The sequence below is a fragment of the Rhinopithecus bieti genome, unplaced genomic scaffold (genome assembly GCF_001698545.2).
Source record: "Rhinopithecus bieti isolate Rb0 unplaced genomic scaffold, ASM169854v2 scaffold_27022, whole genome shotgun sequence".
In the NCBI taxonomy this organism is placed as follows: Eukaryota; Metazoa; Chordata; class Mammalia; order Primates; family Cercopithecidae; genus Rhinopithecus; species Rhinopithecus bieti.
The window spans coordinates 690,454-715,097 of NW_016812251.1; the positions used below are offsets into that span (position 1 = coordinate 690,454).

Genomic DNA, 24,644 nt, shown 5'->3' on the forward strand with positions numbered 1-24,644 from the left:
AAAAAAAAAAAAAAAAAAAGATAAATATACTTAATTTAAATGTGAAGCTTAAATGAACTAATATACATAGAAGATTTGTAAAGCTTAAAGTGATATATACAAATATTATCACTGAGATACTCTAATTTCCATTTTTACCTTTATTTCTTTAAACAGACCTCAGAGAGCTAAGATGAGATTCTGGGCCAAAGGGAAACAAGGGGAGAAGAAGACGACCAGAGTGAAACCTACTACCCAGTCAGAGGTTTCGCCACTCTTCACAGGCGCAGATGTGATTCCAGCTCATCAGTTTCCAGATGGTAAAAGTGACGAAAGAGTGGAGCTTATGTTCATAATTTCTGTTCACTCTTTCCAAAAGTTTGCTATTCCTGTAGTATTCATAATGTCAATTCTGTTGGCTGGATGTTCTAATGAGATAGGACCAGCATTGTTAAATCCTTCCTTAACTAAAAAATAAAATTACATTTTTCCTGCAATAGAAGTTCCCAAAAAATGTGTCACAAAACAATGAAGCAGCAACCACCTCAAAAATGACTATGTATCATAGGTTAGTCTTAGTTTTCTAAACTGTAAAAATGTAGCCATTATTCATTCATTTAACCTATGTATTACTGGTTATAGCTAATAGCAGCTAATATTTGAGTGCTTACTGCATGCAAGGCACTGTGGTAAGCATGTTATGGTTATTAAGTCAGTTGCTCCTCACAACAGTTTTTTGAGAGTTGGTATGCTTATTATTCCCAATTTATGGATGAGAAAACTCAGGCACAAGAGAATTTTTTTTATTAGGCTAGGCATGATGGTTCACACCTGTAATCCCAGCACTTTGGGAGACTGTGGTGGGCAGATCACATGAGTCCAGGAATTCAACACCAGCCTGGGCACATAGTGAAATCCCATCTCTACAAAAAATATAAAATTTAGCCAGGCATGGAGGCATGTGCCTGTAGTCCCAGCTACTTGGGAGGCTGAGGTAGGAGGATCACTTGAGTCTGGGAAGTTGAGGCTACAGTGAGCTGTGACCATACCACTGCACTTCAGCCTGGGAGACAGAGTGAGACCCTGTCTCAAATAAATAAATAAAAAAGAAAAGTTATTTATGTATGTACATATGGTAACTGGAAGAGCTAAGAGTTGAATCCAGGCAGTCCTGCTCCAGAGTCCACAGTCTTAACCACTATGTTGTATATTAAGTACTTGCTATATTTCAGTATCTAGCAGATGCCTGGCACTTTATAATAGCTCTTATTTTTCAATTTTAGAGACAAGGTCTCACTGTGTTGCTTAGGCTGGAGTGGTGTGATCATAGCTCACTGTAATCTCTAACTTCTGGGCTCAATCTGTCCTCCCACCTCAGCCTCTCAGAGTGCTGGGATTATAGCCATCAGCCACCATGCCCAGTCCCATAGCTCTTATTTTAACTTTCTGGGCATCCAGCATAACACATTTGAGAAGTACTCAACAGTTAGTTCATCTTTCAGAAAACTGACCTCTCTAAATGGGAAAATTACGTATTCTCCATGTTATCCTAATGTTAGAAGATTACCCCTTCTTCTCAAGCCCTTTTCTCAGGTATGCCTGAGAGTTGTTAGCTACTACGTGAAGATACCAGCTATCTTCAACAGGGATATACATCCAAGGTGGGTATATGGTAGTGTGGGTGAAATACCAGCATTGACTAAAATAGAAAGAGGTCCTCAGAAGAAAGTTTAAGACAGGATAGAACAGACCCAGTTAAAATAAGAAACCAAAATCTTCCCATATCTAGGATGAAATAGAGAAACAAGGAGGAAAGATCATCAAGCTTCCCAGAGGGATGGATGGGCTTGAGCTCTCTATGACAGAGGAAAAAATGGTGGAAAGGTAGTTAGACCCCTGTTTTTGTATCTTACGGCTTTGCTTCTACCAGTTGACAAATGGATGTGGATAAAACCAATAACAAGTTAAATGAATACTACAGGTTTGGGAAACTGGGAATTCCCTGCTATTGAGTGACTAAGGTGATCAGTTTCTTTTATCTGGTTGACAGTCATCATTCGAAGTTTTTTATTTCCCACAATTATGTATTCTTTGCTGCTCATTCTCGAGAAAGAAGTATAAACTCTAATTGAAAATTCATATTATAAGCAAACTTTGTTGTGTGTTTGCTTCATAATGACACATGTATAAAAGTTAGGATTATAGCTTTTTATTTGTATTTGGAAAAAATGTATTAAGGTAGCCCTTGTTTTTAATGCTAATATGGGATTATGGATAATTTCTTTAATAAATGTTTAAGAAAGATACTGACTTTGCTAAATAAAATAGATACTTAATATATCTAAGCTGTATAACAGAATTAAAATCAGTTGATATATGTTTGAATATAGTTGTAGCCTATATCTTTTTATTCTTTACTCTCATGTCGTAGTTGAGATTGGGTTTGTCTCAATTCCTGCCTGAGGTGGTATTTAGCATGTAGGAGGCTACTTTTTTCCTTTATTGTCAAAAGTTAGTTTAGATAGAATCAGGATATACCATTGGACAGAAGGTAAAGAGCATACACGTTGGGAAGACAAGCATGTGAAATGAGAGGAGGCCAACATTCTCATCAAGCTCCAGACAGGACTTTGGCAAATCTGGTCTAGTTCTAAATTGTAATGGGCTACATGGAATCTAATTTCTCTGTTGTAAACATTTGCAGAGAAAAATTGTAGAGAAAATAAATTGACAGTTATGTGAGGGATGTTTAAGAAAATCTTAAATGCTGAAGAGACCCAAGCAGAAGTAAGCCAGTTGAGTTACTTGGCTCCCTAACAGGTTGCCAGCAATCACCAAATGTTATCACAGAAGTATTCAGGACTTTAGACTGTAGTAAAGAAATAATAAGAATTATCAAACTCCACTAGTTTGTTGGATTTGTATATAGCTACACATGTTGTTTCAAACGTGTAGCAAAGCCATGACTTTGTTAACAGTGAGTATTTAATATGCTAGTATGGTTATATATTCTCTTCTTTTCTTTGGGACTGAGGTCTTTGGGATCTAACTTGGTGTCCTGCAAAGCATTTCTATCCAGGTTTTTAATATCAGACCTCAGCTTCTTGGGAGATAGTATATCGTTTCCCTTCGAAAAGTGGTAATTCTTAAATACATTTTCTGTACAAATGTGCCGTCTGGATTTATTGCTTAGCTGCCTGACTTCAAACATTAATGTCACTTTGCTTTTCATATATTTGCATGTTTCCTTCAGTGACTTACTAAAGGAACCTTAAAAAGAAGGATGTGAAGATTATCAATATATTTACTAAATGTGTCCTTTCGGGTCTTCTATCTTGAATTGTAGAATTAGCTCAGTATCACCCAACACCTCCTTTGAGCCCAGAACTCCCTGGCAGTTGCCGGAAGGAGTTCAAAGAGAATAAAGAACCTTCTCCAAAGGCTAAGCGCAAGCGAAGTGTGAAGATTAGCAACGTGGCTTTGGATTCTATGCATTGGCAAAATGACTCTGTCCAGATCATAACAAGTGTCAGTGATTTAAAAAGCATGGATGAATTTCTTCTGAAAAAGGTACACTTTATTTGCCAAGTTAGGCCCCTTAGCAAGTCTGTCTATGGAATACTTGTGTATATCAGGATATATCTTCTAGATATCAAAATTACATAGGCTTCCATGCTTTAGATGATCTGTTCTTTACCAGAAAGGTGCAAATAATAGGATATGCATTAGTCAGACTGGGTAGACAGGATTTAAGGTTGTAGGCTTTAGTAGTGACTTTAATTTTACTAAAATTGTCCCATTTCATATGGGAAGGTGCAACTTGTTGCATGCAGGAGTTTTCTTGTAACAGAACTATAGAATCATACAATGTTAGAAGGGACCTTAGAAATCATGGATTAGTAATTATAGTTTGACTATCTAGTCATGCTTTTACCTGAGTCCTATAATAGCCTGTGACTTGCACTTTGAGGACAGTCATTGTGGAAGAGACAATACATGGCTACTGTTGTATTTACTTCTTTTCAATTAGTTGATTGTGTACCAAAACTAGTTTTGTGGTTCCCAGATGAATGACCTAGATAATGAAGACAGCAAGAAGGATACACTAGTGGATGTTGTATTTAAAAAAGCCCTGAAGGAATTTCGGCAGAATATCTTCAGCTTTTATTCATCTGCATTGGCGGTGAGTTGGACTATGTTAGGAGATATTTAGTAGTTTAGCATATGAAAAATTTGACAGTGCTGTAGAAGATAATACAAAAGCCCTGATTCACAAGAGATTTCTCCAGTTCCTTGTTTTGTTTTAGGGATAGACAAGGAAAACGTACTGAATGGTTTCAGATTAAAAGCTTACTTGAATTTCCTCGAGTAGCTTTTCCCACCTTAAACAGCTGTTTTTTTTTTTCGTCTTTTAAGATACTGACTTCAGATGTCCTGGGTATGATTCTGTTTTTCCCTCTGACTTTTCATAATCCTTTTAGCTGTATTGCTAGGCTATAATGTCTAATTTTCCTGTGTGAGGAATGCATTATATGTTTTCTTTTAATGGAATTAGGGCAGTTAGTTTATGGTCACTGATTTCTACTTTTTAGTTTATATCACTTTGAGATTTACCTTATACTTTCACATGATATTGGCCATGTTTTAGAACATTTATTTTTGGTGTGTGCAATTAATGCTTTGGTCTATAGAAGCATTCGTGTTTATGAATTATCATATTCTGTAAAATAATTCATATTTTATTGGCTTTTCATTGTTCAATATATTAATTCACTGTGAAGAGAAAAATCAGGAAAACTTCTAAATTTATACTCTACTTGGCTGGGCGCAGTGGCTCAAGCCTATAATCCCAGCACTTTGGGTGGCTGAGGCAGGTGGATCATGAGGTCAGGAGTTCGAGACCAGCCTGGGCAACATGATGAAACCCCATCTCTACTGAAAATACAAAAATTAGCTGAGTATGGTGGTATACACCTGTAATCCCAGCTACTGGGGAGGCTGAGGCAGGAGAATGGATTGAATCCATTCAATGGCTTGAGGTGGAGGTTGCAGTGAGCCAAGATCATGCCACTGGACTCCAACCTGGGTAACAGAGCAAGACTCTGTCTCAAAAAAAAAAAAAAAAAAAAAAAATTCCAGATCTTATTTAAATAAAAGAAATTCTATTTCAGTTCTTGCAAATAATATGATGTTACTCTGGTCATGTCACTCTTCTTTGGAAAAATAAATTGGTTACTTAATATATCCTTAGGCAACAGTTCAAGTATCCATTCTTTCAATTTTAGAGTAGAACCATCTAAACAAGGTTCATTTCTGGGGAGGTAAGTAATTAAGAGGGATGCAAATAACCTTTATGGCTACATAAAATTAAAAAGTCACATTTAGAAGAGAAATTCTCGAGACTTCCTCAAATTATTACAGTTCGGTTTTTTACTAAAATTTAACATGTTTTATTCTGCATTCATCCCATACTAGAATGGGAGTTTACAAATGCCACATGATCTCATGGGCATGCTCATTAGAAATTGTATCAGGATCCTCATCTTTATTCTAAATACTACCCCATTACAAGTGTAACCGTTCCTCTATATTTAAAGAGTTTCTTTATAAAACCATACGTTTCTTTTCTTATTGCTTATAGATGGATGATGGGAAAAGCATACGGTATAAAGACCTCTATGCACTGTTTGAACAGATTCTGGAAAAGACAATGAGGCTTGAGCAGCGTGATTCACTGGGTGAATCTCCAGTGAGAGTTTGGGTCAACACTTTTAAAGTGTTTTTAGATGAATATATGAATGAATTCAAGACTTCAGATTGCACAGCTACAAAGGTAAATGTGATATATTTTGATCACTAAAAGGATTTAATTATGAATTCTTTTTAAGAGCATTTGGGACATCTTATATTTGTGGAAAACATTACAGGGAACATGTCAACTTAGCGCCACTTTAGATCCTCCAAACTTAATTCTGTCTTACAATTTATCAGACCATATTTTCTAAACCATCTGCAATCAATACATTGTTCACTGAGTTAAAACATAGTGTTCTGCCCTCAAGATTATACTCTTAGCTTTAATAAGGATCGGGGTGGGGCGCTGGCTCATGCCTGTAATCCTAGCACTTCGGGAGCCCTAGGTGGGCAGATAACTTGAAGTGAGGAGTTCGAGACCAGCCTGGCCAACATGGCAAAAACCCGTCTCTAGTAAATCCACAAAAATTAGCTGGGCATGATGGCAGGCGCCTGTAATTTCAGCTACTCAGGAGGCTGAAGCAGGAGAATCACTTGAACCCAGGAGGCAGAGGTTGTAGTTAGCCAAGGTTACGCCACTGCACTCCACCCTGGGTGGCAGAGCGAGACTCTGTCTCAAAAAAAAAAAAAAAAAAAAAAAGAGAGATCAGTATCTGAATTTGCTTTTGAAAAATTATAGTTAAAGATGTGATTCATTATATTACCCAGTGGCCTCTTTATAAAAACCTACAAATTATATTTATTCTTGAATTAGGTTTTAGGAAAATATGTGTTTTGGGAAGTCTATATAATAATAATAACCTTGGCTGGGTGCGGTGGCTCAAGCCTGTAATCCCAGGACTTTGGGAGGCCGAGGCGGGTGGATCACGAGGTCAGGAGATCGAGACCCTCCTGGCTAACACGGTGAAACCCCGTCTCTACTAAAATACAAAAAACTAGCCGGGCGAGGTGGCGGGCGCCTGTAGTCCCAGCTACTCGGAGGCTGAGGCGGGAGAATGGCGGGAACCCGGGAGGCGGAGCTTGCAGTGAGCCGAGATTGCGCCACTGCACTCCAGCCTGGGCGACACAACGAGACTCTGTCTCAAAAAATAATAATAATAATAATAATAACCTTTTTATTTTGAGTGCCCGTTATAGCCTGAGAATTGTACTCGGTGTTGTATATTTTATTTCTTGCTTCAGCCTTAATTTTTATAAAATCCATATTACAGAAGAGACATCAGGCTTACACAAAGTTATCAATGTATTTCTTTTCAGTACCCCAGATGAAATAATTAGATACCTATTCACATCAAGAATACCATCAATATTTTGTATTATGTTCCATTTTATTTTTAGTTATTCTACCTTATATGTATTTAGATTTCCAAAACCTCTTCAATCCCATTTTGGAAGTTGTCGGATATAAAAAAGTTCTGGAAAGTTCTTCAGTTCCAGATTTAGGTTAAGGTATTTATTTTATGCTGAAGAAGATTCTTAGTAGGCTTGTACTGCCTTTGTTTTTAAGTTAAAAGGTTGGGTTTAGATTGTTCTGTACTGGCCGGGCGCAGTGGCTCACGCCTGTAATCCCAGCACTTTGGGAGGCCTAGACGGGTGGATCACGAGGTTGGGAGTTCAAGATCAGCCTGGCCAACATGGTAAAACCCCGTCTCTACTGAAAACTACAAAAATTAGCCATGCGTGGTGGCAGGCACCTGTGGTTCCGGCTACTCAGGAGGCTGAGGCAGAAGAATTGCTTGAACCCAGGAGGTGGAGGTTGCAGTGAGCCACGATGGTGTCGGTGACAAGGCAAGACTGTCTCAGAAAAAAAAAAAAAGATTGTTCTGTACTTTGGTTATCAGGAAATGTCATATGTAAAAGAGTTTTTCCATGTCCCAAATGTTACCTTTTTGTATGCATATTTAGCTCGATGGTAGTTTTCTAGAGCTAAAATATGGGAAGTAAAATCTTTAAAACAATCGGCTGAGCACAGTGGCTCACGCCTGTAATCCCAGCATTTTGGGAGGCTGAGGCGGGGGGATCACAAGGTCAGGAGTTTGAGATCAGACTGGCCAACATAGTGAAACCCCATCTCTACTAAGAATACAAAAATTAGCCAGGTGTGGTGGTGCGCACCTGTAGTCCCAGCTACTCGGGAGACTGAGGCAGGAGAATTGCTTGAACCCGGGAGGCAGAGGTTGTGGTGAGCCAAGATTGCACCACTGCCCTCCAGCCTGGGCAACAGAGCAAGACTCCGTCTCAAAAAAAAAAAAAAAAGAGAAAAAAATCAGCTGGGCGGAGTGGCTCAAGCTTGTAATCCCAGCACTTTGGGAGGCCGAGCAGGTGGATCACAAGGTCAGGGGTTTGAGACCAGCCGGGCCAACATGGTGAAACCCCGTCTCTATAAAAAAATACAAAAATAGCCAGGTGTGGTGGTGTGTGCCTGTAATCCCAGGTACTTGGGAGGCTGAGGCAGGAGAATCACCTGAATCTGGGAAGCAGAGAGCCTAGACTGTGTCATTGCACTCCAACCTGGGCGACAGAGCAAGACTCTGTCTCAAAAAAAAAAATCAATTAATGATCAATTAATTAATGATTAAATAATAAAATAATTTATAAAATAAAATAATCATTTAAATTAATATGGTAGTGGCTTCTGGGCAGAACTGAGGTTTAAAAAAGAATAATCTCTAAAGTATCCTTCTGTTCTGTTGCTGTTATTGGCAATTATGTTTTATCAGATTTTAAATTTTTTCTCACATTTGCTTATTAGCACTGCACAGTACCTCTTGGAGAATAAAGAAATAACTATTGTGTTACCTGTTGAGCAAGTACCTCAACATTTGCAATGAAGTAAGAAAGTATGTTAGTCTTTGTTATCACAATTTCTGTATTTCTCCTGTCCCCCTGTCAGGTGCCAAAAACAGAAAGAAAGAAAAGAAGGAAAAAAGAAACAGATTTGGTAAGTTATAATCTGTTTTTTAAATTAAAAAAGTAATTTTCAGATCAGTTATCTGAGGTATATGATACAATATTTATGTGCATATATTTGTGAAATAAGTTTATCAGGTACCTAGGCAATAATCATATTTATACCTTTACAAAAATTTAGAATGATTAGATGTGACTGGACTTGTTATCAATGATAGCTGGCCAGGCGCGGTAGCTCATGCTTGTAATCCCAGCACCTGAGGCGGGTGAATCACTTGAGGTCAGGAGTTCGAGACCAGCGTGGCCAACATGGTAAAACCCCATCTCTACTAAAAATACAAAAAAAAATTAGCCAGGTGTGGTAGTGGGCGCCTGTAATCCCAGCTACTCAGGAGGCTGAGACAGGAGAACCACTTGAACCCGGGAGGCAGAGGTTGCAGTGAGCTGAGATTGTGCCACTGCACTCCAGCCTGGGTGACAGAGTGAGACTCTGTCTCAAAAAAAGAAAAAGAAAAAAAAAAGTACAAGAGCTAAACACTGTATAGAAAGCTACTATTTGCATATGTTTTTTTTTTTTTATTTTTTCATGAGACGGAGTCTCGCTCTGTCGCCCAGTCTGGAGTGGCAAGGGCCGATCTCAGCTCACTGCAAGCTCGCCTCCGGGTTCATGCCAGTTCTCCGCCTCAGCCCCCGAGTAGCTGGTACTACAGGCGCCCGCCACTCGCTGGCTAGTTTTTGTATTTTTTAGTAGAACGGGTTTCACCGTGTTAGCCCAGGCATGGTCTCGACTCCTGACCTCGTGATCCACCCGTCTCGCTCCCTTGCATATGTTTTTAAAAATTTTAGTATCGCAGTCACACACAGACATATACAACACATATAAAATATCTTGAGTATACTGATAGGAGGGATTATTTTCTATGAAGAGGAACTAGACAGGTGGATACAGAGATAAGGAAAAATACTTATTTGCTTTGTGTACCTTTTGGTCAGGGGTTTATATTATACCATCAGAATGAAGTAATTTTTAAATTGACATATATTTTCATATTTTGTGTCGGTTACATGTGAGTATTTTGTTGACATGATTAAAATGTATAATGATCAAGTCAGGTATTTGGGGAACAGTATCACCTGAGCATCATTTCTGTGTGGTTGGGAACATTTCAAGTCTCTCTTCTGCCTACAGAATAATTTGTAAATGAAAATTTTAATGAAAACAACTTTAATGGTAGAGTTTAGTGAGAGAAAATAATGTTTGTGTGATTTATAATTAGAAGAGTTTCTTGTGAGGAAGATGTTATTGTATGGGAATATTTGATGATAACAGTAAAATAAGGCCATATTATGAAACTAGATAGGACGAACCACCCCCTTTTTTTAGTTGAGGTATTTTTTTTCCTTCCCCCCTTGATTTTGTTTTAAGTTAGTTGATTACTTAATTTCTTAGAAAAAAAATGACTGCCAATCTTCTTGTGCCAGATATGGTTTGATCAGGCAATAGTGTCAAGTCAGGATTAATTACATTCTTTGGTCTAGTCTGTTTTATCAGCATAATTTTTTAAAATTTGAACTAAATTTTTTCAATTGAGAAGGTTCACATAAACATAATTTAAAAATTATATAGCATTATAAAGTAGACCTCTTCCCCAGCCCTTCTCCCAAGATTAACTGTTACCAGTTTTTGGTGGTATTCCAGAAATAGAGTGTTCCTCATAATCATTTATATATAAATATTATATTATAATGTTTATACACATACATATACACATATATCCTCCCTGGTTTCAGGATATTCTGAGTGGAATTTATGTTGTTACTTTGTTTATAGTAGATTTATTTATTACTATTCTTAATTCTTTAAATTCTTTAGCTACTGGTTTTGTCCTTAGATAAATTATTTACATAATTATATTATTTTTTTTTTTTTACTTTTTTCCATACCTTCTTGTTTCTTTCTTCTTTCTTTTTTTTTTTTTTTGTTTGTTTTCTTTTGAGACAGGCATCTCACTCTGTCACCTAAGCCGGAGTGCAGTGGTACGATGACGGCTCACTGAGCCTCACAACCTAGCCAGCTCAAGTGACCTCCCACGCTCAGCGTCCTGAGTCGTGCACCACCATGCCTAGCTAACTTTTTTGTGTTTTTTGTAGAGATGGGTTTCACCATGTGCCCAGGCTGTCTCAAACTCCTGGGCTCAAGCAGTCCACCTGCCTCAAACCTCCCGAAATACTGGGAGTGTGAGCCACCATACCTGTCAATTTATACCTTTTCAGTTACATTTTCTTTCTTTCTTTTTTCTTTTTTTAAGACTAGGTCTCGCTCGTTGCCCAACCGAAGTGGCAGCAGCGTGATGACATCTCACTGCAGCCTTGCACCTCTTGGCTCAAGCAGTCCTCGATCTTAGCCTCCTGAGTGGCTGGACCACAGACACACATCTATCTCAGCTAGTAAATGTTTTTTCATTTTTTGTAGAGATGTGGTCTCACCATGGTTGCCCAATCTGGTCTCAAACTCCTGGGCTCACGTGATTCTCCTGCCCCAGCCTCCCGTAGTGCTGGATTCCAGGCATGAGCACGCGACACCTGGCCTAGTATGGTTTAGTATTTCATGTTTGCCTCCCACCAAGTATTTGACGTCGTTCTTGAATTTGTGTTAGTCTCAAGATCGGAGTTATGACCAAGGCACCAATAGGGTGCTGTTTTCTTTGAATAGCGTAGAATGAGTATTATCAGTTGTCTGGCCCGCTGTTTATGATATATTTCTTTTCACTGGTTTTTGAAATACCATTTTTATAGTACAGTTTGGTCCAGCACATCCATGGGTTCAAACCCAAAAAAAAACGGCCCAAAATTTTTTCCAAATACTTAAAAAAAGAAATTCCACAAAGTTCCAAAAGCATACTGAATTTGCTGTCCATGAGTGAATCCAGCAGAAATGAAGTGATGAATAGCTTGTAGTTAGGCGATTATAAGTAATCTAGATATAAAGTATATGGAAGAATGGCAGATATGGTCTAATATAATATGCAAATACTGTTGCCATTTGGTATATAAGGGACTTCGCATCTGCAGTTGGTATCTGCAGGGGGTGCTGGAACTTAATTCCCCACAGCCTACTGAGAGAACAAACTGTATACTCACATCTACATGTATTTGGATTTTAATTTTTAGTCTCTCTTTTATTCTTAATGTTTTTGTTCTTATATCAGTACCAAATCTCTTAAATTACTTTTATTATCAAATATATATGTAACATGTATACCCCATATAACATGACTCTAAAAAGCTTAAAAGCATATTTTTGCATATTTTCCAGCTTAAATATTTGCATATTTCCAGCTTAAATAGAACAATTACTATTCCCTAAATATATCATTTTTTTTTTAATGTCTTTGCTCAGTTCTTTGTGTTCATCTCAAGCATTCCCTCTCTATGAAACCTTTTTCTTATGGAACCATTTAATTGCTCCTTTCTTTGTGCTTCCACTGTGCTTTGGAACTTTTACCACCTTTTTTTTTTTTTTTTTTTTTTTTTTATACTTTTACCATGAAAGTAATACATACTTTCAAAATCACTGCTCCAGGTCTCAATTTCTTGATTACCATCTTAGTTTGCAGGACAGAAAAAAGGACAAGAGAGCCCATAATGTTAGGCATTGCTTGGAAGTGTCACTCATCACCTATGTTCACATTTCATTATTCAGAGCTACTTATGCAGCCATTTATAGATGCAAAAGAAGCTGAGAAGTAAAGTTTAGATAGATTGTCACGTGCCCAGATAGGGCTTGGGAAATCTGTATTTAAGGAAGAAAGAAAGAATGGATATTAGTAGGCAGTTAGCATTCAGTTATCATCCACAACAACTAGTTAATGCCAGTTCCTGACACATAGTAAGCATTTATAAATGTTTAATTGAATGAGTAAATGTTGAATGACTTGAAAGGCTTTCATGGTCCCCGCTACACTGCTGTCCAGCCTTATTTTTCACTACTCTCTACCAACTTGTTCTAGCAGCCATAATCATCTCACTGTCCTGGATCAGTTCTTTTTGTTTCATTTTGGTTTTACCTTCCTTCCCTTCCCTCCTCTCCCCTTCTTTTTGTTTGACAAAATATAATTGCAGCGTTACAGAAAAGTTGCAAGAGAAGTACAAATAAACTGTATCCCTTAACCCAAATTTATTTAGATTCCACCATTTGCCCCAGTATCATTCCTTTTTAACAAGATATTTGTTACACTTGTTATGCCTTTTTAATCTCTTTTAATCAAGAACAGTTCCTTAGCCTTTTTAGTTTCCATGACATTGGCATTGTTGAAGAACATAGGTCAGTTATTTTATAACATGTTTTTCCATTTGAGTTTGTCTTATATATCCTGATGATTAGATTCAGGTTACACATTTTTGGCATTAAACACCACAGAAGAAATGCCATGACTTTTCATTGTGTGATATCAGGAGATATATGATGTCTGTTTGTCCTATTGTAGTTGATATCTGCAAGGATGTTTCACAGAACTCAGCAAAGTTACTATTTTCCCTTGTAATTATTACCTTGTGGGGATATACTTCAGACCATGTAAATAAATATCCTTTTATTCCTCAAACTCTTACTAGTTTTGTTATTCCTTGATGATTCTTGACCGAATCAATTGCTGTGATGGTTGCTCAATAGTGATTTTTTAAAATTCCATCATTCATTCTGCATTTATTAGTTGAATTTTGCTTTAAAGACAAGCATTCCCTTTTATTTATTTAGCTCAAAGGAAGTCCCACTGGACAAATTTGTGATAGAGCATCAAACTAAATGAGAGTAAAACTATTGAATAAAAGAAGAATTCCTTAGCCTGCACTGATATAATTTATTTTACAGTGTTTTTTCTAATAGATATATTTTACCATTCAAACTTTTAAAATTATATATACTGAGAAGTCTAACTTCCAACCCACAACCTTTATCTTCTAGTGGTAAATTTTTGTTTGTTATTTAACTTTCTAGCGTTTCTTTCTCCAGTATAAACTTTCTCACATAAAACATAGTATGTTATATAATAACAGCATAGTATTCTTTTGTGCCTTGCTTTTATCATTGAACAATGTATTCAGAAGACCCTTCTCTATCTATGGTAGACAGAATTCTAAAGATGTTCCCTCCAAGGTTCTTGTCACCTGGTTATTCATTCGCACATAATCTGGGTACTGCTGTGAAGGTACTTCGCAAATAAAATTAAGATTGCTAATCAACTGACTTTAACGTAACAGTTTATTTTGGATTATGCAGATGAGCCCAGTGTAACGATATAGGCCCTTAAAAGCTGAAAAGGAAGGCAGAAGAGTCAGAGAGATGAGGTAGAAGACGATGTGGGAGACATAGGTAGAAGAAGTCAGAGAAATACGAGCATGAGAAGGACTCAATCCTCTTTTGCTGTCTCTGAAGATGGAGAAAGGAGGGTATTGAGCAAGGGAATGTGAGTGGCCTCTAGACGCTGAGAAAAACTACCAGCAAGGAAATAGGACCTCAGTCCAACAACCACATGGAACTGAATTCTACCAACAACCTGAATGAGATTGGAAGCAGATTGTTCTGCAGAGCATCCAGAAGGGCACACACCCTTGTCGGTATCTGATTTTAGCTTGGTGAGACTAAAAGTCTCTGACTCTGAGAAGTGTCAGACTTCCAGCTTACTGAACTGTGAGATAACAAATGATAGGTGTTATTTTAAGCCACTGAATTTATGGTAATTTGTGGCAGCAGCAATAGAAAACTAATACAATAGCTATACACAGAAATCTATTTCACAACTGGCTGCAATTCCTTACTGTACTATTAGGCTGCTTCCAGTCTTCTGCCATTACAAAGAGTGACACAATGAATAAGCATGTGTCTATGTGTTTGTGATGGACTCCTAGAATTGAAATTACTGAGTCATAGGGTGAATGCATTTGTTATTTTCATAAATATTGCTTCATTTCTCTGTAATAGAGGTAGTCTCATTTTGTAGTTTGTATCTCTACACAGTTTTTATTTGCTTTTCTCATAATATCAGTGAGATTGTGTATCTTTTCTTATGCTTAAGTACCATTTGCCTTTTCTTTTTTATTTTTTTTAACTGCAGTCTGTATGTTTTTGTTCGTTACCCATTTTTCTTTTGGTTTTGGTCTTTTCCATCTCAATTTGTAACAACTCTGTACATTAGAGAGATTACCCTTCGTGATATAAGTTGAAAGTATGTTTTCCTGGTTTGTCAGTCTTTTCACTTGGCTTATTATGTTTTTTGCCATGTGGAAGATTTTTAAGAAATTAAACTTATGAATCTTTTTTTTTCATAGCTTCTGAATTTTGAGTCATAGTTAAGACTTTACTCACTACAGGGTTATAAAGGAATTCTCAGTGTTTTCTTCCAATAATTTAGTGGTCACATTTTTTACTTTTAAATTCCAATCTTTATGGAATTGTCCTGGGGTACAGTGTAAGATATGAATCTAATTTTGCCTCTTATCAATGGCTACCAATATCATTTATTTTATTTTATTTTTTTATTTTTTATTTTTTATTTTTTTGAGATAGAGTCTCACTGTCGCCCAGGCTGGAGTGCAGTGGCCAGATCTCAGCTCACTGCGAGCTCCGCCTCCCGGATTTACGCCATTCTCCTGCCTCAGCCTCCCCAGTAGCTGGGACTATAGGCGCCCGCCACCTCGCCAGCTAGTTTTTTTGTATTTTTTTGTAGAGACGGGGTTTCACCGTGTTAGCCAGGATGGTCTCAATCTCCTGACCTCGTGATCCACCCATCTCAGCCTCCCAAAGTGCTGGGATTACAGGCTTGAGCCACCGCGCCCGGCAACATCATTTATTTTAAAGTGCATCTTTACTCATCAACTTTGAGATGTCACCTTTTTTACATTCTAAATTTCCCATTATGCTTGGATTTTTTTTTTTTTTTTTGATACAGAATCTCACTTTGTCACCAAGGCTGGAGTGCAGTGGTGCGATCTCAGCTCACCACAACTTCCGCCTCCCGGGTTCAAGCGATTCTCCTGCCTCAGCCTCCTGAGTAGCTGGGACCACAGGTGTGCGCCACCACGCCCGGCTAATTTTTGTATTTTTAGTAGAGACGGAGTTTCACCATGTTGGTCAGGCTGGTCTCAAACTCCTGACCTTGTGATCCACCCACCTCGACCTCCCAAGTGAGGCACTGTGCCCAGTCTGCTTGGATCTTTTTTATCCTGTTTCGTTAGTTGATCCAAATAGTCGTGAGCCATTCCAACTATTTGATTGTCTAGTTTGAGCATAAAAAAGATCTATTAGTACTTCTATTTCTATTACCTTATATTTATAAATTAATGTAGAGAGAACTGACATCTTCATTATTTTGAATATTTTCCTCTGATTAAGTCTATTTTTGTGTCCTTCAAGAGGGTTTTAAAGTGTTTCATATACAGGTTTAGAAAAAAATCTTCATGTTACATACATACATACATTTATTTATTTAAGAGATGGGGTCTCACTATGTTGCCCAGACCAACCTCAAACTCCTGAGCTCAAGTGATCCTCCCACCTTACCCTCCCTAGTAGCTCAGACTACAGGCACACACCACCACGCCCAATCATGTTACACTTACTGTTGAGTGTTTTATGTCAGCTCGGATAATCACTATAGTTAACAGTATCACATATATCCTTTTGTACTAGATCATTTATAAACATATATTGTCTATATAAACTCGAGACTATGTCTAGTTTATATATGATCCAGTGTTTCAAAATGTGGTCTACAGTAGTTTCTGGTAGACTTTTAGGGATTTTATGGTATCATAACTGTTTTCATAATAATAAAACATCATTTTCCTTTTTCATTGAGTTGACACAAAAGCAAACATGGGTAAAACTGCCGTCAACATGAATCAAGGCAGTGCCTGCAAACTTTGTTAATGGGCATTATAATTTTTTACAGTCACACACTCATAGTTTAAGAAAAATAGAGAAGCTTTACTTAAGAAGGTGAAATAATAAAAATGTTAATTGCGTCAAATTTTGATTCTTGAATTCACGTCTCTTTAATATTCTGTGTAATGAAATGGGAAAGATGCAAAACCATGATATGATGGTTGTCTCAAGAAATTACTTGTACAATTAGATTGCAGGCCGATCTAGTAGCATTTTTTAAAATTGAGATAAGTTCATATAAGAAAATTTAACCATTTAGCCATTTTGACTATGTAAAGTGTACAATTTAGTGGGTTTTAGTATATTCACTATGTTAAGCAATCATTACCCCTATATAATTTGAGAACATTATCCCAAAAAGAAATTCTACTTTCTGAGCACTCACTCAATCCCTCTTCTCTCTTCCTCCTAGCCCCTCACAATCACCAGCTACTTTCTGTCCCTATGGATTTGCCTATTCTGAACATCTCATATTGACTTAAAAAATCATATATATGGCCTTTTGTGTCTGCCTTCTGTCACTTAGCATAATGTTTTCAAGGTTCATCCGTGTTGTAACATGTGTCAGTACATCATTCCTTCGTAAGGCCAAATATTCTGTTGTATGCATATAATAACATTTTATATATCTGTTTATTAATTGAAGGATATTTCAGTTGTTTCTGCTTTTTGTTTGAATAATGCTTCCATGAGAATTCATGAACAAGTTTTTGTGGCAACATGTTTCTAGCCACTTTTTTCATAGAACATTATTTTTACTTAAACTATTCATTAAGATTTTGGCATGAGCAGTTATCCTGTCACTTCAGGGAAAACAACTGACGATACTTACTACCAGTGATGAAACTTGTGAATTCAAGCAAAAATTCAAATTTTGGAAAACTTGTGTCTGCTAAGTTTTCTAATGAGGTCAATGATAAAATTAAGGACTGACTTTCTACTAGTGTATAATGAAGTGTGTCAACATTTGGAAGTTTAATTTAGTGAATCAGTATATTCCAAATGATCAACACATACCACTATAAAATCATGTATAGGTAAAATGTCCAAATACAAAATAGACCAGTTGGTATTGTAAACCAGCTTTCTTGAGGTAAATTTACTTAACACAGATTTATCCCTTTTATGTGTACAATTCAGTGATTTCAGTAAATTCACAGTTTTCCATCATCTCAATCCAATTTTAGAAAAATCCCAAAAGGATTTTCATGCCAGTTTACAATCACTGCTCTTTACTAGCCTCAGGCACTACTACTCTCTGTTTCTGTAGTCTTGCCTTTTCTGGATATTTCATGTAAATAGAATCATACACTGTCGTTTTTGCATGTGGCTTTTTAGCATAATATTTTTGAAGTTCATCTGTATCATTGTGTGTTAAGTCTTCTTTAATGCTAAATAGAATTCCATTGCATGGATATGTCACATTTTATTTATCCTTTTTATCCGTTGGTAGACATTTGAGTTGCTTTGTATTTTTGGCTACCATTAGTAATGCCACTATGAACAGTTGCGTACAGGTTTTTTTGTGGATGTGCATTTTCAGTTATCTTGTGTATAAACCTGAGAGTGGAATTTCTGGGTCAAATGGCAACTCTATGCTTCCAGTTTTCAGAAACTTCCATGCTGTTTTCCAAGTGACTGAACCACTTTACAATCCCACCTGCAGTACCTGAGGGTTGTAGTCTGTCTACATTCTTACCAACATTTGTTATTGTCAACCTTTTTTGTTATAGCCATTCTGGCAGGTATGAAGTAGCATCTCACTGTGGTTTTAGTTTGCATTTCTTTGATAACTAATGATGTTGAACATCTTTTCATGTGCCCATTGGCCATTTGAACTGCTTCTTTGATGAATCATCTGTTCAGTATTTTGCCCATTTTTGAGTTAGATTGCCTTATTATTGGGTTGTAACATTTCTTTATATATTCTGAGTAGAAGTCATTTATCAGATATATGATTTGCAAATGTTTTCTCTGAGTCTGTGGTTTATCTTTTTTTCTTAATGATGTCTTTGAAGGTTGAAGTTTTAAATTTTAATTAAGTCCAAAACAATAGATTTTACTGTCATAGGACATGAAGGGTTCATTGGTTATGGTTTTTTACTTAACTTTTAAGTTACCATTTGTAAAGTTTTGGTGCTGTATTACTATCTGAAAGGACTGTTAAAATATTACTCCACTGACTCAGAAGAGTGAGGGGGGTTGGGAAGGGGATGGCTGATGAGAGATTACTTAATGGGTACAATACACGTTATTTGAGTGTTTGATACCCTAAAAGCCCTGACTTCACCACTATGCAACCTATGCATGGAACAAAATTACATTTGTACCACATACATTTATACAAATAAAAAAATTTTAAATAAAAATATATTCCTTCATTTTCCACTTTAATATCTGTATTAAGCTAGATTTTCTTTGTATATTTCAAACTGAACTGCATATTGCAACAGATTGAGTGCAGAAGTAGATGTGAGAATCCAGGTGTCTTTTATTAATTCAGACATTAAAGAAATTTACAGAAATGTAAAACAATACCCCTTTTGCCACTAATTTTTTTTTGCTTTAAAGATATAGTTTTAATTAAGATGCTATGTTCATGTGTAATACATTTATTGTTAATTTAAAATAAATTAATGAATATATACTTTAAATTTTTTTCAGCTTTAATTGCTAGCATAGTAAATATCAACAGGTGTAACTCATGTAAATAAAAACTCTGAGGTCATCAGTAATTTTCAACTGTAAAAATTTCCTGAGATTATAAAAAATACATATATTTTAGCTGGGAACAGTGGTTCACGCTGATAATCCCAGCACTTTGGGAGTCTGAGGCAGTCAGATAACTTGAGATCAGGAGTTCAAGACCAGCCTGGCCAACATGGTGAAACACTGTCACTAATTAAAAAATATATATATGTGTGTGTGTGTGTGTGTATATATATATATATGTATGTATATATGTATATAAACTATCCAGACACAGTGGCAGGTGCCTATAATCCCAGCTATTTGGGAGGCAAAAGCAGGAGAATCGCCTGAACCTGGGAGGCGGAGGCTGCAGTGAGCTGATAGCGCCACTGCACTCCAGCCTGGGCAACACAGCAAGACTAAGTCTCAAAAAAAAATGAAAAAAACAAAAAAAGTCAAAAAAAAGAAAACATAACTTTGAGAACTGCTGCTTTTAATGTAACATTAGAGTCATGTAAGATAGCTGTTATATGTCTGTTGCGTTGCTTTCTGTTTTTTATATAATTTGGTCATGTTTATCTAGATTGTTAGCTTTTGGAAAGCAGGAAAAAAATATTTTATTTTTATGTTATTTCTCAAAAGATCATACTTGTCCCTCTAGAAGAGTGCCTAGTGAAGACTTAACAAGAGATTGAAGGATTTCCCACCATGTTAGGGCAGCATTTACTGTTTTGGCTTTAATATAAGTAGCTAAATTTTCTCATTCAGGTGGAAGAACACAATGGTCACATCTTTAAAGCCACCCAATATAGCATCCCTACATACTGTGAATACTGTTCTTCTTTGATATGGATAATGGACCGAGCCTCTGTTTGCAAATGTAAGTATGAGAGATCTTTGAGGAATATTTTTAACCCACTGACATTTCTATTTCCTTGAGTTGTCTTATTCTCCTTTAGCATAAAGGAGTTACTTACACTACCTAAATTTTTAACCTCATCTCTTGCTATACTCTCTTCACCTATTCTTTGTATCTAAACCAGACATTTTGATGTTATTTGGTCGCTGAGAGCCTTGTACATGTAATTCACTCTGTCTAAAATGGTCTTCTCCCAGATTTTAGTATGACTTCATATTTCAATTACTTCATGCCTACACTCAAATCTCACCTTCTCAGAGAGCTCTCTTTTCTACCCCCAATTTAAATGCTGTCCCCAAATTCTCTATTCTTTTTTTTTGAGATGGTGTCTTGCTCTATCGCCCAGGCTGGAGTGCAGTAGCGTGATCTCAGCTCACTGCAACCTCTGCTTCCCGGGTTCAAGCGATTCTCCCTGCCTCAGCCTCCCAAGTGGCTGGGATTACAGGCACATACCACCACGCCTAGCTAATTTTTGTGTTTTTAGTAGAGACAGGGTTTTGCCATGTTGGCCAGGCTGGTCTCGAACTCGTGACCTCAGGTGATCCACCCGCCTTGTCCTCCTAAAGTGCTGGGATTACAGGTGTGAGCCACTGCGCCCGCTCCCCACCCCCCAAAATTGTCTATTCTTTTACTCAGACTTAATAGTCTTCATAGAACTCATTACCACCCAAAATTATATTAAGTATTTGTTTTCTTGTTTTTCAGTCTGTGCCTCTAAAATATATGCTCTATAGGTCAGGAAACTTATTTGTCTTTTTTTTTAAATATGTATCATCAGTGCCTAAAACAGTGATGGCACATGGTAAGTTTTAATAAATATTTGTTGGTTAGATAGACCTATAGATGGGTAGATGGATGGATAAATGAATAAATTCTTAGATTATAGTCAGAAAGGTACGTTTCCTACTGTATTCCTTTTAGCAGATTACAGTAGAAAAATATAAATATATAAAATATATAAATATTATAATATATATTATTTCACATATAAATATATATACAAATATATAAATCCTAAAATGTGAGTGGAGATTCTTTGTAGATCAACTTGGTCTGGCTCACAGTGGACCTTTAGCCTCCACTCATTTTATACATCTGCTCTGGTGCTATTATTAGTTCTGTGAAGCTTCGCTTTTACTAGTGGGCTAAAATTGAATGAAGCAAATACCAGGAAAGGACCGGATCCGGTATGACAGCAGTTTGCCACAGAAAAATTGCCACTATTACTATCTATTTACTTATTCCATGGTTCAACAGCAGTTTTGCTTTGGTTTTATTATCAGTAGTCTAAAAAATCATAATGAGTCTGAAAATAGGAAGTAGTTTGAAATGTATTTGACTCTTTGGTGTAACTATGATTCTTGTAGGTTTAGTTTCTTCTGTAACTTAAAGCTAAAAATTTAAATGATTTTCTTTTTTATGACTCTTTTGGGCTGGTTTGATTTTTTTTTTTTTTTTTTTTTTTGAGATGGAGTCTAACTTTGTTGCCCAGGCTGGAGTGCAGTGGCACAATCTCAGCTCACTGCAGCCTTCGCCTCCCAGGTTTAAGTGCTTGTCCTGCCTCAGCCTCCCAAGTAGCTGGGATTACAGGCGCCCACCACCACGCCCAGCTGATTTTTGTATTTTTAGTAGAGACAGGGTTTTACCATGTTGGTCAGGCTGGTCTTGAACTCCTGACCTCAAGTGATCCACCCGCCTCAACCTCCCAAAGTGCTGGGATTATAGGCATGAGCCACTGTGCCTGGACTGATTTGATTTTTTAATAGATTTAGCTAACTTTCTTTGTTGTTATCCTGATGATTTCACCAGTACAATGACATGGCCTCCCTTACTTGATCTTGGCCTTCAAAAGCCTACAAGTTATATTTTACAAGCTCAAGAAAGGATATTCAGGTATTGGTACACAGAAGCCAGAGCTGGTATAGCAAAATGAATAAGCAGCTGTGTTCTCAGTACCCTCCTCTTAATATACCTCTTCCTGTTCACCAGCTGCCCAGCCACCCTGGGTTATCACCACTTCTCTAAATTATTTTAGCTCTGAACCTTGTCTTTATCCCGTCTTCCCAATCACAAATGAATATTTTTCATGTTCTGGTCCTTCAGAGCTCTGTTCTGAACCTTTAGAGATGTTAAATAAGACCTTTCTTATATCTTATTGTGTTACCCAATTTGTTTTCATTTCAGGAAGGGTCTTTGACATTAATGCCTTCCTTATCTATAGGAATGATTCTTACTAGGCATTTCTGAGATTTTAGTATGTCATAGAGCATATATGTGGTGGAACATGAACACTAATTTGTGAATCAAACCACAAATATAAGTATCCTGCTGGAATTTATTGGGGAGTGGTACTGTGTGGCATAGGGGCAGGATGAGGAATTTTGAAAGAACAAAAAGCTTTTTCATTGACTGTGGCTAGAAATTTTGATCATGTTTTCAATGTCATTATACCAAACAGAATGGGCTAAAATGCTTTTTAATTATACCATTGTACAAAGTATGTATGTCATATTACAGCAGTCTGACATTTAAAGAAAAAAAGTAAGTCTAAAATAAAGTATACTTGATAAGTTCTTATCAGTGATGTGCAGACTTCTAAAAATGTTGCATTCCTCACCTATTTTTCAGTATGCAAGTATGCTTGCCATAAGAAATGCTGTCTGAAAACCACAGCCAAGTGCTCTAAAAAGGTAAGAAATTATCTTCTTATCAGTAGTAGATAACAGACCTGTTGGTCTTTTGTGCCTTGTGGAAATAAATTAAGGCCTTTTGGTAGTTTTATAGAAAAGTGGTTTTAAACTTTTGACCACAAATCACAGTAAGAAATATGTTTTATGCCATGATCCAGTTCACACGTTTGGTGATATATGTACAAAACTGAATTGATTTTCATAGAATTACTTTACTGTTACTATATGTGAGTTACTAAATTAATTTCATAAGCCACAATTTGAAGAACACTGCATTGAGGTTTCATACTTCCTTAAACACTCATAAATCTTCCTAGGAATTATCCTTAATGCAGTAAGCTACAATTAAAGATGAACAAATTTAAACATGAATAGCAAAATTCACCAGCATGGATGGTTGTTGTTTTTACATATATCTCTTGGGTACACAGAGATCTAAAATATACTGTACACATACTGTTTGATACCTTATGTTTCAAGGAAGTAATCTTTTTAAAAAAAATTCAGGCTTTTATTGATGTATGATCACAACATTTTCTTGTTCATTAATCACATATTGACAGTTGTTACAATAGCATGTAAATCTGAAATATAAATGTGTGTGCATGTTGTTTGCAGTAGACCAGTCATGGTAAAGTACAGAGAGAAATTTGATTCAAGAATTAAAATACAAAGAATATGAGTGAGACATTTGCTTCCCGCTAAGATGAAGTAGCTTGTGTCAGACCAATACTAAAAATGTTTGTTGGCAAGCATCAGGGAATTGCCCAGGGAAATTGTACCTTAGGAGACTAGATTTTAGAGAGAAGAGAATGCAGAGTAGTGAATCTAGATCTGTGAGATCTTTTCTTCTAGTGGAAATTTTCAATTTTTGCTGTAGGACAAGAAACCAATATTCTGTGCAGAAGGCCACATTTAAGATTCAGAGAAGCCAGCAGAGCATTTAGCAATCTCATAGGACTTTAGAGACAAAAGTTGAAATCTGGGACTGACAGGACTTGAGGGACCATGATCCAGTCATTTGCAGAAGGTGACCTAAAACTCAGAGGTTTTCCACTCAAGGCATTTTCTTTTTTGAATTCTTAAACTTAGAGTCTAAGACGTTAATCAGAAAAGAAGACTGAAGTTTTCTGCAGTCTCTCAATGCTAAAGAGAGAAAAATTAGAGTTATAGTATCCCCTTTGAAGAGAGGGGCCCTAGGCGATACTGTAGACTCTCAATGAGACCTCTGAAAAGTGCACTCTAGGAATGGGGTAAACTACTGATAAACTGAGCTTAACAAAAACTACAAACTAACTTTGAGCCACTCCTTGAGTGTATTAAGGTGACCTGCTCCTTTTTCTAATAAGCCACCCATCAGAAAGAATAGGATGAAGCCTCTCTAGAAAGATAACATCATCCAGAGCCTTTGTAACTTTTTTCTATATAATCTCAGACATAAAGAAATAAGACTAAGAGAAAAACCAGTGGGCAATATCAACAGACTTACAGATAACCCAGTTAGTGAATTACCAGATACATATGTTAAGGGATTTTTAATTAATATGTTTAAATAATAGATACAAAGATGGAGAAGTTAGCCAAAGAACTGAAATACAGTTGGCCTTCCGTATCCATGGATTCCATATCTGTGAATTTAGCCAACTACAAGTCAAAAGTAATTGGGGGCCAGACACGGTGGCTCATACCTGTAATCCCAGCACTTTGGAAGGCTGAGGTGGACGGATCACCTGAGATCAGGAGTTCAAGACCAGCCTGG

The 24,644-nt window shown here is 36.8% G+C and overlaps 1 protein-coding gene across 1 annotated transcript in view; it reads left to right on the forward strand.

The window, feature by feature from the left end:
* MYO9A (myosin IXA) overlaps positions 1-24,644 on the forward strand; it is a 301,060-nt gene that overhangs the window by 229,155 nt on the left and 47,261 nt on the right. The window contains 7 exon segments of the mRNA XM_017895809.1: positions 157-299; positions 3,326-3,549; positions 4,046-4,162; positions 5,621-5,812; positions 8,627-8,674; positions 20,045-20,156; positions 22,824-22,885. Of these exon segments, the coding sequence (XP_017751298.1) occupies positions 157-299; positions 3,326-3,549; positions 4,046-4,162; positions 5,621-5,812; positions 8,627-8,674; positions 20,045-20,156; positions 22,824-22,885 (898 nt within the window).